The 15,212-nt window shown below is 40.2% G+C and overlaps 1 protein-coding gene across 2 annotated transcripts in view; it reads right to left on the bottom strand.

Moving 5' to 3' along the window:
• Positions 1 to 15,212, bottom strand: part of alcama (activated leukocyte cell adhesion molecule a) — a 295,957-nt gene that overhangs the window by 25,942 nt on the left and 254,803 nt on the right. For both annotated transcript variants that reach the window (XM_048540637.2, XM_059650261.1), the window contains exons 6-10: positions 14,812 to 14,994; positions 6,495 to 6,619; positions 5,235 to 5,364; positions 3,385 to 3,497; positions 467 to 602 (exon numbers count right to left, since the gene is read on the bottom strand). In XM_048540637.2, coding sequence (XP_048396594.1) covers positions 467 to 602; positions 3,385 to 3,497; positions 5,235 to 5,364; positions 6,495 to 6,619; positions 14,812 to 14,994 — 687 coding nt within the window. The remainder of the gene's footprint in view (positions 1 to 466; positions 603 to 3,384; positions 3,498 to 5,234; positions 5,365 to 6,494; positions 6,620 to 14,811; positions 14,995 to 15,212) is intronic.

The following is a 15,212-nucleotide window of genomic DNA, read 5'->3' as shown; positions in this document are numbered from 1 at the left end:
GTCAAATAATGTTAGATTTCTGTCTGGAGAAGTGCCACTCTTTCCCTAATTCCCACTGCTGCGGTCATTTAGTGGTGCCGTATCAAATACTGTAAAATAGCTGTTCAAATTGTTGTTAAAAATAATTTACATTGGATAACAGGAAAAATGACAGAAGAAACCATAAAGCTGTGTTTTGTTTCTGGGACTAAACAAAGGCTACTTGCTATCAGAGCAGCAACAACATTTACAGTCAATGAATTTGCCTTCACTCAGTTCACATCTAATGGAATTAAGTCCTGTCTGGCTTGTTGTGCCTGACATTACATCATTCTGTCATGGCATCCACACTGTGTGGTGATTTACTGGATGGCAATTGGTACTGAATTGAACTATAGATCAGAATTATTGATTTCAAAATATTGAGCGAAAGTCACCAGAAAACAGAATAAGATGAGCTGGAGTTACTTCAAAGCGTTTGTTTTACCTTCCACCCGTACAATTATTGTTTTCTCTCTCTTCATTTCCTTTACTTCCACCAACTTGGCTGAGCAGGTGTAAGTACCAGAATGTACATACTGCAGTGAATCCAACCTGAGGGGTGTTTGGTAAACCCTATTTTTCTGAAACACAAAAAGAACATGTCAGAAACTTATTATATTAAAAAAGGCCTGGATTTATCTTGTAGAAAAAATTAGTCACCAGAGCCCAGGGAAGAACCTGGAATGTCTGTGCAGCATGTAAAATCAACCATCAGCCTGTGTACCATGACAAAAGTACAGAATGTTGGACAAACTCAACAGGTCTAGCAGTAACTGTGGACAGAGAAACAAGAGTCAAGTTTCAAAGCCCATGACATTTCTGTAGAACTGTGCTTTTAATGAATTTTGTGCAAGAGTCACATTGGACAAGAAACATTGGGGCGGCACGGTGGCTCAGTGGTTAGCACTGCAGCCTCACAGCACCAGAGACCCGGGTTTGATTCCAGCCTCGGGTGACTGTCTGTGTGGAGTTTGCACATTCTCCCCGTGTCTGTGGGGTTTTTCTCCGGGTGCTCCGGTTTCCTCCCACAGTCCAAAGATGTGCATCCTAGGTGGATCGGCCATGCAAAATTCCCTATAGTGTTCACCGGTGTGTGGACCTGTTGGGCTGAAGGGCCTGTTTCCACACTGTAGGGATTCTATGACGAATCAATGATTAACTCTGTTTCTCTCTCTGCAGAAGCTGCTAGGCCTGCTGAGTTTTGGCAACATTTATTTTTAATTTATTCAGATGCCCAACATCAGCATTTTGCGTTGATATTAAAATAACCATTTGCATCACTTGATGCCAGAGAACTAAACACATTCAGCAGGATTCTTATTTCCAGTCTCCACCATGGTAGTCCCAAATGTCAAAGTTGCCTCATTCGGATTCCAGCAGACATTTGAATACTTCTGTGCTGAAATCAAATATTTTAGCCAGCCAGCTGGATTGGATGTACCTGGTTTTACTTATCACCAATGTGTTAATCATTGTCCTTGTGAGGAGCTAAAGCAAAGAACTTGAAAACGATACTGAGCAGCTAACAGCAGTTCTGGAGTACTTAATACCAGGTTATAGAAACCAGATCCCTGAACCTTGAAAAAACTCCCACATTGGCTATAAATCCTCACAGCTTGACAGTAGATTTAACTCACTAGCTGCAGAAAGAGTTTCCCTAGGAGTTACAAACCATGAAGATAAACTGTTTGGACACACATACAAAAATGGTGACTCATAATAAGATTCTGCTTTCTTGAAGAAAAGGCAGAGCAGGGTGCATTCTTCTCTAAAGTGTATACCTGCCAGCATCCTTAAGCTTTTAAAATTAATTAACAAGTGGAATAGATGACAATACCCTTCAGACTTCCTGTTGAGCTGTGCAAAACTGTAACACAGAGTTTCGTAACAATTTAAGAGTTATTTCAGCTAGTTAGCGCATTGTTCAAATTACGAGCTGACTATACTAGAATTTAACCAGCATAGGAATGTGCAAGTTGCAATGTGCTATGGTTTTGAACGATTAACCATGGGTTTTGCTAATCATTTCTTACAATGAGAGGCATCACGTTAACCAAAGGAATATCACAACAAAATGAAAACCGAAAGAAAATTAAAGACGATAAGGAATGAGAGAATAACAAGGGAAAGGATATTAGAACACATCAGGCAGTAGATGGTGCAGTAAGAGAGAGAGCAAGGTGGAGCAATTAGCTAACTGCTATTAAGAGAAACAATAATCTCTTCAAAAGTGTGTAATTTCATGAGATACTTCCAAGCAGTTTGCTGAGGAAGGTGAGTTTTCCTACTTTGGCATTCCCATAAATTACATGTACATTACCTACCCCCAAAAACAAAGTAGATATAAAGAGTAGTATATGGTATTGCCACATCCAATGTATCAGCTGGATGCTGATAGACTTAGTGGCCTTCTCTTTCTTCTATTTTTGTTTTTTCATAAGAGGACAAGTGAGGAAAAGAAAAGCAAAGAACATTTAGAAGTAACTCAGTGATTCAAATAAAAATCAAGAAACAAAAGTCAAATAAGAAATAGGGCCAGAATCTACCATCCTGGTACAAAAATATCAGAGTCATTAATTCAGTACAGCAATCATTCTCAATCAGCAAACCCAGGTATGATGCAAGGAAAACACGAGTCTGGAAAACGGTGAATAAACATGGCCCTAAGTCACCTGCTGCCCTAAAGATCATTACATTCATAATATGGCATGTCTGAAATCACTCATTTCCTGAAAGAAGATAGGTGAGAAAGAAATCAAAAGGGACAGAAAAAAAAAATCGAGAGAAAGCACAATGAAAAGGACAAAAACAGCAATGGAGTGAAGCACATGACTGAAAGGCAGCTTATAATAACTCCCTCAGCCCATTGGAAATGTGGTTGTGGTCGCCCAAAAAATAGCACTGAGACACCTTCTCAGGCTCCAGGGTTTGACTGGCTCAGTGTGGAAGCTGACCAGTTTCCCATCCACCCAGAACCAAAAGAAAATGCAGTTCTCTTTCCATGTGGTGCCTGCAGCTCACTGACAGAATGTAAATATAACCTGGGCAACAGTGGACATGGAATGCTCTGTCCAGCTAATCTCTGCCTTTAGTTAAAATCTGTTCCCTGTAGTTTATAGAAGGGAAGGAAGGAAAGTGACACTGAAAACATTAAAACAATTTCCCAGAGATTAGCAAATGATTCAAACACCAGTAACATTAAAATGAAGATGGATTAAATGGAGGAAGCACTTAGGAGCATGAGAGGGGTTTATCTGCAAGATGTTCACTGTACTACTTTGTCACATCACATCTACTCCACAGATTCCTCTGCCCTAATTCTAATGGTTTAACTTATGTTAGAAACAACATCCATCAGCTTACTTTCATCAGGGTAACTTGCAGGGCTCCAGAAGAGAAAGCAAGGCATTCCAGGGTTATGTTTTCTCCAACCATCTTAGAGACGTTTTCATTCGGATTCATCGTCAAGGTCAAGTCTGTTAATAACAGGATATTTGTAAATTTTTTCTCCTTCTCATTTGACTCCTTTATATCTCCAAGCCATTTGTTTCCCACATTAAAGCCCAGGAGTATTAAAGACGGGGGCATGATTATTTTGCTGATTAGCTCTGTATTACCTGCCTCCGTCATCTCTCAAAAATGCTTCTTCCTTGCTGGGACACAGTTTCTAAGGATCATGATGTCACTGGTACCTCAGTCAGGGGTGTCAGTGTATTTACAAGAGTCCTGAATACTGAACTTCTAGAAAGAATTACAGCCAAGCCCAGTGTCATACAGCATGGAGACAGGCTCTTTGGTCCAACTCATCCATGCCACCCAAGTTTCCCAAACTAAACTAGTACCATTTGCCTGCACACAGCCCCTTTCCCCTCAAAACCTTTCCTATTCATGTATCTATCCAAATATCTTTACAATATTGTAATTGTACCTGCATCTATCACCTCCTCTGGCATTTCATTCCACATATGAACCACCCTCTGTGTGACAAATTTGACCCTCTGGTCTCTTAAATCCTTTTCCTCTCCTTAAAAACATGCCCTCTAATTTTGAACTCCCCTATCCAAAGGAAAAGACCTTTGCTATTCACCTTATTTATGCCCTTTGCAGTTTTATAAACCTTTGTAACGGTCACCCTTCAACACCCATGCTCCAGTCAAAAATAATCCCAGCCTATCCTTACAACTCAAACCCTGCAGTCCCAGCAATATCCTTGTAAATCATTTCTGCACCTTCTCCAATTAAATAATACCTTTTTTATAGCAGGGCGACCCCAGAATTGTACACAGTGCTCCAAAAGTGGTCCCACCAACCTCCTGTATAACTGCAACATGACTTCCCAACTCCCAAGCACAATGGTCTGAGCAAGGAGGGCAAGTGTGCTAAACACTTCTTAACCTCCACGTGACGCAACTGTCAAAGAACTATGTACTCCGGTTCTTTTCCAAAAGTGGTCACAATAATAAAAGAATGGGAAACTTTAGAAAGTACTCCAAGTTGAATATAATCTGGTTATTAATCAACATGCCTATATATAAAATTCTAGCAACAAGTAGAGTTCTATTTTATTTTTAACTCCGTGGTACTAATTCTAACTGCACAATGGAGTAAAATGGGCGGTAATGAATAATCAGTTGAACTTGTACATTTTCCAATTCTCATTTTGATCAGCATTAATAGTAATGAACATTTTATAAATGACTGCCTTCCACTATGCTTAGCTTTCGGTCTTTGCCAATTTTGTGCATGCTGCTACTGCCTCTGCAATCTCAACTTGTTTCTTCTGGTTGTCATGTTAATCTATGTACAATAATAATAAATGCTAAGTACCACTTACACACTTTTATAGATTGCGGAAAATTAAGCTGAGTTATTAGTCATGTTATTTACTTCCACTTCAATCCATTTGGAGTTGTAATTTTATTTTATTTCACTCTATTTACTCAAAAATTCCAATTCCCAGGCAAATTAGTTTTGATTTGTTGCTTTCTACAGACATGTTTAAGTTCCACAATCAAGGAGAAAACTGGGTTATTAAGAGCTTGTTGCTAGGTTGAGATGTTACAGTGAATACGATCACAAAAATTGACTATGCTTCCCCATTTGTGACAGCCTATTTCAGTGGCCATTACACTAATTAGGAAACACATGCTCAAATTTAACTAAAAAGGAGTATACAAGACCAGTTAATATTTCAACTTAAGGTAAATACTTACAGTGCACAGTAACGTTAACAGCATCTTTTATGTCAGGGTTATCTTGCTCTGAACATGTGTATTCACCGGTATCGTCTTGTGTCACATTAATTAGCCCATAATGATCTGTGGCCACAACTTTCTCCTCTCCCTACAAAATTCGTACACAGCACATCGATTCAAATAACAACTGACTGTCAGAATATGGTTGTAATGAATAGAATAAAACACACTCAAGTTTGCTATCTGCAAGGTAGTTCTTTAAGGACGCATCTTTTGTTAACATGAATTGGCTGTAGTGTGATTGGTGAATAGTGGACACTGTTTGGATAATGCAAATTTTCTACTGTACAGGATCGCGATTTCCCTATAATGCGATTTTCTATAGCATGAGGTTGCATAAGGACACAACTATCGTGTTATTGGAGAAATACCTGTATATCAATTCTAATTGGGGAGGCAGTGGCCTTGTGGTATTATCACTAGACTATGAATCCAGAGACCCAGGTAATGCTCTGGTAATCCATGTTTGAACCAGACCAGGAAAAAATCTCGAATTAAGAGTCTAATGATGACTATGAAACCGTTGATGATTTTTGGAAAAGTCATCTGGTTCACGAATGTCCTTTAGGGAAGGAAATTCGCTGTCCTTACCTGGTCTGGCCAACATGCGATTGCAGACCCATAGCAATGCAGTGACTCATAACAGCCCTCTGGGCAACTGGGGAGGAGCAATAAATGCTGGCCGAGCCAGTGATGCCACATCCCATAAATGAATAATAACAAAAAAGTACAATTTTGCTGACATGAAGAAAAGATTTAACGAAGAAGTAATATTAATCTTCTATAGACATGAGGTTAATATTTTCAAAAAAAAAATTCTTATTTCAGTACTCTACATTTGCATTTAAGTTAAAAACAGACAGACGTGTACTAATAGGTGTGAATACACACATTACTTATGACATTATTATGCTTATAGAAGAACATAATGAAGTACAAATATCGCACTGGGATTCTATTGTAACTGGCAACCCCTGCCCACAGAGAAAGAGTGGTAGCCCTTAACATTATACTTTTAGTGTTTCAAAATTAACATGTGAGCACCAGAACTTGCATCCACTTGATAGATGGCAAATGACAGGACCACAGTGAACTTCGCCAGGAAAGGGATACATAGAATTCACAATAAGGTAAAAGGGATCTAGAAGGAACAAGTCACTAATTAAATGGAGAACATTAGTATAATTATTATATTAGTGTTAATTTAGTTAAGCTTACATTTTTCATGAAGTTGAATTTTTCCGGAGGAGGATACCCATCACCTGAGCATGACATTGTAACATTTGTTCCTTCTTCGACATCTTGTGCCGGGGTCACTTCCAATGAAATCTTTGAAGATTTGTCTGGCCAAAAATCAACAGTGTGTGTTAGCTTTTATACTCGAGTATTCTTTGCACATTTCACATAATGAATCCCATTTCATTTGCATTTCTAAAGTGAAACGGGGCAGCGTTTTCAACATGCAGATTTCTCTAGTGTCCACCATTTGATTGGATGGCAAGCTATCACTCTGTAGAGAAGAAGAACAAGACCACAGCCCTGTTTGATCCTCTCTCTATTTTACAACCTAGAAGCTGATTGAGGCCTGCTCCTGAACTCAATCAACCAATTTTTTCAATCTAAAAACTGGGTGGAACCTTAACTTTTGGATCAGTTTACTAGCTAGATACATTCACATGTGATCACACTTTCACAGAGCAGTGGTTTTATGCCTACTTTCTATTCTTTTAAAAATGAGAATATTACATGAAATGCTACTCGTCTAAGTTTATGAACAGCCGTTTTTTTTTTTTAATTGCCATAGTTCCAAACAAGTCACTCCAGTGACACATCAAGTCAGGAAAAATGCCTCTGAAAATGCAAAAAGACTCAGTCTCAGGCATCTTATGTTACAGCTCCAAAACATACCTTTAGACTTGCCTACTTCTACACCGTCCTGGTTGGTCTCCCATCCTCCTTGCTCCATAGACTTAAACTCATCCGAGCCACTGTTGCTGGTATCCTAATTTGCAACAACTCCTCTTCAACCTTCACTCCTGTGATGTTACTGACCTACAACAGCTCGCAATGCTTCAAATTAAATGTTCTCATTTGCATGGTCAAAACTCTTCATGCCATCAACGCTGTTTTTGATCTCCTTCAGTCCTGCATTGCTTTGAGATATGTGCACTCCTCCGATTCTACTTTCTTTCTTATCCCAATTTTAATCACCATAGGTTGTCGTACCTTAAACTGCTCTAGCATTCCTTCCACATACCCATCAACCTCCTTTAAAAATGCTGCTCAACACTCACCCCTTGGAACAAGATTACGGTGGTCTTTCCTCATACATGGCTTAGTAAATATTGTTTGATAATATCACAGGGAACATGTTCATTAACAGTGGTAGGGAAATTATTGGAGAGGATTCTTCGAGACAGGATTTATCCCACTTGGAAATAAGTGGGCATATAAGCAAAAGGCAAGATGGGGTTTTGTGAAGGGGAGATCATGTCTCACTGATTTGATTGAGTTTTTTGAGGAAGTGACGAAGATGATCGATCATAGAAGACAGGGGGTAGCAGTGGAAGGGTGCTTTTCTGAATGGAGGGCTGTGACTAGTTGTGTTCCTCAGTGCTGGGACCGTTTCTATTTGTAATATACATATAAATGATTTGGAGAAAAATGTAACTGGCCTGATTAGCAAGTTTGCCTATGACACAAAGGTTGGTGGAATTGCAGATAGCAATGAGGGCCATCAAAAGATGTGCTGGATATAGATCAGTTGGTGAGTTGGACAGAGAGATGGCAGATGGAGTTTAACCTGGGAAAATGTGTTTTGGAAGGCCAAATCCAGATGGAGAATATGCAGTTAATGGCAAAACCCTTAAGAGTACTGATAGGGAGAGGTATCTGGGTGTACAGTTACACAGGTCACTGAAAGTGGTAATGCAGGTGGAGAAGGTAGTCAACAAGGCACAGGGCATACTTGCCTTCATTGGCCAGGGCACTGAGTTTAAAAACTGGCAGGCAATGTTGCAGCTTTATAGAACCTTCATTAGGCCGCATTTGGAATATTGTGTTCAGTTCTGGTTGCCACAGTACCAGAAGGATGTGTTGGCTTTGGAGAGAGTACAAAAAAGATTTACTAGAATGTTGCCTGGTATGGAGGGCATTAGCTATGAAGAGAAACTTGGGTTGTTCTCACTGGAACGACAGAGGTTGAGGGACAACTTGATAGAGGTCTACAAGATTACGAAGGGCATGGGCAGAGTGGACAGTCAAAAGCTTTTTCCCAGGGTGGAAGAGTCAGTTACTAGGGGCCATAGGTTTAAGTTGCAGGGGCAAGGTTTAAAGGTGATGTATGAGGGAAGTTTTTTATTACACAGAGAATGGTGGGTGCCTGGAACTCACTGCCGCACGAGGTAGTGGAAGCAGATATGACGGTGACTTTTAAAGGGCGTCTTGACAAATACACTAATAGGATGGGAATAGACAGATGCAGTCCCCGGAAGGGTAGGGGTTTTAGTTGTGACAGGCAGCGTGTCGGTACAGTATTGGAGGGCCAAAGGACCTGTTGCTATGCTGTAATTTTCTGTTTTTTGATAACACACCTCAAGTACTTGTCAAAAGTTTTGCTGTGTTAAAGATGTTATGTAAATACAAGTTGCTATTGCACTAGAGGGAGAATCACAATTGCACTTGTCAGTATCAATATATATCTTTTGGACACCATACTTATTTAACAAGCACGCTGGTTTGTACTATATAAAAATATTGCTGCCGTATTACATGTATTCCTGTCAGTGCAGGATAAACCAAGCAGTGATAAGATTCTGTAACTCTTGACTGTCCAAGTGGTTTATGCTACTTGCAGAAATAAAAATAGTGTTGGAAAACCTCAGCAGGTCTATCAGCTTTGGTGGAGAGAGAAACAAAAGGTAACATTTTGAGTCTGATATGACTCTTCTTTGAAACTGAAGGAGACTGAAAAGTGGTGGCTTTTATGCTATTGACTAAGGAGGAGCAGCAACTGGAATATGGAAAGGGTGCCCTGATCAAAATCAGTAATCCTCATTTTATGGTAATGAAGGAGAGATATAGATGCAGATTAGGTGTTAATGGTAGGTCTGAATGTTAGAGAGTAGGTCTACTCTGCTGTGAGTGAACAAAGATGCACAAAATCAGAGGCAGGAGAGGATGTAATCAAATAGAGATCAGTGTCATAGTCAGAACTTGATGATGCTGATATGATGCCAGGCATGTTGGCTTGATGTCCAATCACTAGGAGACTGTATCAAAATACATATCCTTTTGAGCAATCTCAGTTGGCCATATACTGATCACATTCAACCAGCTTCTAAGCCTCAGAAAACTATGTCCACTATTAGATACGATTCTGCTCTTGTAAATCATTTATGATATAATCCAGATATAATCTAAATGTTACACCAGAATCCGGTTTGAGTCGGGCTTGCAATGTGATGGGTTTGTACATGTAAGAAGCTACATTAGCCAGAAGAATTTATATTAATACACAGGACCCTGTTTTATATAAGCAAAAAGGTATTTTCACACGCATTACACCCATTATCAAAAAGGAATTATGAAGGTAGCCAATCAGGAGCTCTCTGCCTGGGCTGAAAGCTAAGATTGACAGTTAGCTGTTCTTGATACATCTTCATGCTAATAATGGTTCAACTTACACAATGGAAATGAAAAGTCATTCCTTCACTGTCGCTGGGTCAAAATCCTGGAATTCTCTCCCTCATAGCACTGTGGGTCTGTCTACAACACAGGGACTACAGGAGAAGGCAGTTCACAATCACATTCTAAAAACAATTAGGGATGGGCAATAAATGCTGACTCGACCAGCAGCATCCCCCATGTTCTACAAGTGAATAAAAAAGATCAGCTGCGTAATGTGGTGCCCAAGTCTTCTACTTGTGTCCTTACTTCCAGTGAACGCAAGATATTAGGCTTCAAAGTCTTCCCTCCTTTTAGTAATGCTTCTGTTTTTACTTCAGACCTCTAGCATCTGCAGTACTTTGTTTTAATGTGTATGCTAATTACAGGATTGTGTTTCAATGATTGCAGAAAAAAACCCTTTTGCAACTGAAAAGTTCTAATTAGTTTTAAAGGTGATTTATATGAAAGCTAATATATAATGAAGGGGCCTGGTGGCACTGTGGCAGTATCCGTATTTCTGGGCACAAGGCCAGACTCCAGTCTTAACTGCCGTGAAGGTGTTACATCTCAGATCCAAAATGACTGATTATAACAATGTCCATTATAAATATTGTTATAATGATGTTAAGAAATAATCAGATCTAGAATAGATTGATTGTGCCATAATTCACACGCTGTAAGCAATTTAATAGTTTTACAACTGCAATTGAATAATCAAAATAATGCCACCTGCTTTTCCACAGGTCTGTCATAGGCCAACAATGAATCAGTTTAAAGATTTATTCTCAGCTAGCTTCAAGACTGATCACTTAAAATCACCTTATCTCTGTTACTTGTTGTTCCAGGTGCTGTTCCTGGCATTTTCATTTGCAGAACTGTAGAAAATCAAAAATATGCCCTGCCTCACTTTCCAGATGTATTTTAATTAGGATTTAAAATTTGCCAGAATTGCCTTCCATGTCTATTGGGATTACTGACAGTATTTTTCAGTAATGAGGAAGGTGTGACATATGCACCTGATGGTCCAGGCTGGGATGACAGTGTCACAACTCCAATAATACTTTGGTTTTCTCTTCTTTCCTGATGTCTCTAATTATGTCTGACTTTATGCCAATGGGTGATCATTTCACACCCACTTCATGTATATAAATAATGTTATCACGGCAGCACATAGGTGAGAGCAAGTAGTGAAGTCCAAGAATAGTAGCCTTAGCAATAACATTCCAGTCCTGAAAGTGAAGTTGATCCTTGTGGTTTACTGGCTACATTCATATGAATATGTAGATAAGTAAACAAGGACGATTTCACCAAGTAGTACAATGTAGGACAGTAATTGAAGAAGGGCAATGTGTCGACAGCTAACAGGATGAACAGGCATTAAGCACAATGGCACGGAGTTTGGGAATAGGAGTGTGTTAAAATGGAGCATTTACCTGCTCCTTCTGTAACCTACTTTGACAAAATATAATTTTCAATTGCAAACAACAGCGAGAACCAGGCCAGTGAGCTCACTTTAGATAAGGAGGACCAGAACTCAACATCATCAGGACACCCCTGTCTTCTGTTTTAAACTAAAGCCTAACTGTGAGGATTCCTTAACTGCACATTAGGCAAAGTTACGTGGAACAGCACCAAGACTAGATAGAGGATAAGTAAATTAAGTATATATTAAGCTTGTCTATGGGTCAACAGAACTAGGGGCATGGGTGTGTTTTTGAGTCTTCCATAGAATACTACACTGGTATCTACCTGACAATGTGAAAATTGCCCAGGACAAAACCAACCCATTTTTTATTCATTAACAGGATGAGGACATCACTGCCTAGGCAGCATTTAATGTCCAACCCTAAGAGCCCAGCTGGTAGTTCAAACACATTGCTGAGAGTCTGGAATCACATGTAGGCCAGATCAGGTAAGGTTGGCAGTTTCCTTCCCTAAAGGACATCATTGCCCCCGTCTACATTTTAATCATTGCTAAAGTGATGGAAGATGTCTTCAACAATGCTATCACGCAACATCTGCTCAGCAATAACCTGCTCAGTTTGGGTTCTGCCAGAGCTACTTTGTTCCTGATCTCATTACAGCCTCGCTTCATACGTTTGACAAGCAAACTGAACTGCAAGGGATGTGGGGTTGACAGCTCTTGACACCAAAGCTGCATTTGGCCTGGTGTGCTTTCAAAGAACGCTAGCAAAATTACCATCAATAGGAATACGTTGTTAACTGTCTACTGCTTGGAGCAATACCTACTGCAGAGAAAGTTGGTTTTGCTTGTTGGTAGTCAGTCATCTCATCTCGTCTCTTCAGGAGGTCCTCAGGGCAGTGTCCTAGGCCTGACCAGCTTCATTAATAACCTTCCCTCCATGATAAGGTCAGAAGTAAGGACGTTTGTTAATATTTGCGCAACGTTCAGCACTCTGACTCTTTAGTTCTGAAGCATTCCTTGTCTAAATGCAGTAAAACCTGGACAATACCCAGGCTTGGGTTGACAAATAACAAGTAACATGCAACGATCACCTCCAAAAAGAGAGAATCTAACTATTCCCCCAGAATATCAATGGCATTAATGGTGCTGAATCACCCACTGTCAACATCCTGGGGGTTATCACTGATCAGAGACTGAACTACTTAAATGATGTGGCAAAAGAGCAGGTCAGAGGCAAGGAATCCTGCAGTGAGTAACTCACCACCTGACTCCACAAAGCCTGATCATCATCTCCAAGGCATTAGTCAGGAGTGTGGTGGAATACTTCCCACTTGCCTGGATCGCTGCAGCTCTAATCACACAAGAAGCTGAATACCATCTAGGACAAAGCAGCAGATTTGATTGGCACGACATTCCCAAACATTTACTTGCTCCAGTTCCAACACACAGTAACAGCAGCATGTACCACGCAGGGGTTCACCATAGCTCCTTAGACAGCATCTTCCAAACCCATTTCCATCTAGAAGACTGCAGACTCATATGATTGCAATCACCTAAAGGTTCGGCTGAAAGCCATTCACCATCCTGACCTGGAATGATTATTGGCGTTCCTTCATCGTCACTGCATCAAAATCCTGAAACTCCATCACAAACAGCATTGATCATGCGCTTACACTGGATGAACTATAATAGTTCAGACGGACACAAACAGAAATTGCTAGAAAAGCTCAGCAGGTCTGGCAGCATCTGTGAAGGAGAAAACAGAGTTAATGCTTTGGGTTGAGTGACCCTTCCTCAGAATTGAGTTCTGACGAAAGGTTACTCAACCTTAAACGTTAACTGATTTCTCTCCACAGATGCTGCCAGACCTGCCGAGCCTTTCCAGCAATTTCTGTTTCTGTTTTACAGCATCCACAGTTCTTTTGGTTTTTAGTTCAGAAGGGCAGCTTATCACAACATTTTCACGGGTAAGAAGAGAAAGACCATAAATGCTGACTCAGCCAATATGCCCAAATGCACTGAATTAATTTTAAAAAAAGGATGGGGAGAGGTCACTGACTATGGCCAGCATTTACTGCTGTCTCTAATTGCACTTCAGAGGATTGTAGAAAGCCACCTTCTTCAAATTACTGCAGTCCATGTGGTATAGCGTTACACACAGTGTTCTTAATGATTGAGCTTCAGAAATGTTACCCACCGACAGGGTCGGGGTGGGTGGGGACGGAATCTGTGATATAGTTCCCAGTCAAGACAACGCGTGGTGTGGAAGGGAGCTTTCAGGTAGTGCTGTTCCCAAAACGTCTATTGTTCTTGTCCTCCTAGGTGGACAACATTACAGGTTTTGGAGGTGATGTTGAAGAAGCCACAGTGAGAAATGCGGTCAATCATGCACGTTACACATAGTGCTGTCACAGTGCAGCAGTGGCGAAGGAAGTGCATATCGAATGTGATGGCAGGAGCTGCTGGTCACTATCCTGGCTAGTATCAAGCTCCTCTAGTGTAGGAACTCCAACCATCCAGACAGAGGGAGCGTACTGTCTCATACTCCTGACTTGGGACTTGTAGGTGATGGGCAAGGCTTGGGTCATAAATTCCCTCTCTGACCTGCTCTTGTAGCCACAGTGTTTACATGGCTTGTCCAATTCAGTTTCCGGTCAGTGTTAACCCCACGTTGCTCCTCTGGAAGGTACTAATACATTCAAGGACTTTGAAATGAAACTGAATCTTTAGGGGCAGTTTGAAGTGACTGGTGCTGAGTCTGGATTTTTTTCACCAGATGGTTCGTAACTGTTTTGAAATACAGGGGAATGATAACAGAGGAGAGAAAACAACTAATGTTAGATGGCAAGGCACAAGGGCACAATTAAAATTTGTAGTCTTGATACAGAATAATTGACACACAAGTTGTATGCTTCTGAAATATACACTAGATCACTATAGTGCAATATCAACATATGTTCTCACTAGACTGTAAATACTGATCAATCCCAACAAACAAACATTTAACAGAGGTGGATGACAGCAGGCTTGTTTCCAAGTTCCACTTGAATGAGTAAATTTAGTCTGAAGTTTCAGTTTAATATTAAAGGAGTATTTCATAATTGACAAGATGCTAAACCAATGTCTCATTTGCCTGTTCAGACAGATGTAAAAAGATTTAATGGCACTAACTGAAGAAGCAAGAGTTATTTTGGTATCCCATGGCCAATGTTTAATGCTCAACCAACACAGTCAAGCACAGATTAATGATGAAATCTGATTGGAGTCTTCCTCATGTAAACTGATTACAATTCATTGACTATGATGCAATATGTCATCCCGAGGAAATGAAAGGGATTGTAATTGAAGGTTACGTTTCTATACAAGAGTATACATATCATTCAATTCCACTAAACATTCAGCACTATCTTAGCTGGAACCAGATTTGGTAACTATACTTACAGTGGATCAACAAAGTGACTGGTGAAGATTCTTTGGATGCCGTCTTGTTCAGGCCTTCAAAATAAATTGCCATGCAAGTAAAGGAAATTTTTCCCTCCTCCCTTCGTGATGAGTATCTCAGAGAAGATTGTATTTCATAAAAACCGTTTTTATTAGTAACTACATTATTGGTAACATTCACATCTGGAAAACAGTAAGTGAAACACTCATCAGGGTTATAAAATGCAGAGGTCATTCAGTCCATTAATCCCATGCTGGATCTCTACAACAGCAATTTAGCTAGCCTGACTCTAGCCTTCCTCCATAATCCTGCAAATCATTTTCCTCCAGGTCCTAATGAGAAACCCTGCTAAAGGGCCATGATTGATTCTGTCTCCAAAAGCCTTTCTCACAGTGCATTA

The sequence above is a fragment of the Stegostoma tigrinum genome, chromosome 12, assembly GCF_030684315.1.
Source record: "Stegostoma tigrinum isolate sSteTig4 chromosome 12, sSteTig4.hap1, whole genome shotgun sequence".
Taxonomy (NCBI): domain Eukaryota; kingdom Metazoa; phylum Chordata; class Chondrichthyes; order Orectolobiformes; family Stegostomatidae; genus Stegostoma; species Stegostoma tigrinum.
Note: the sequence above shows the minus strand (reverse complement) of the source record. Positions and strands in the feature narration are given on the sequence as shown.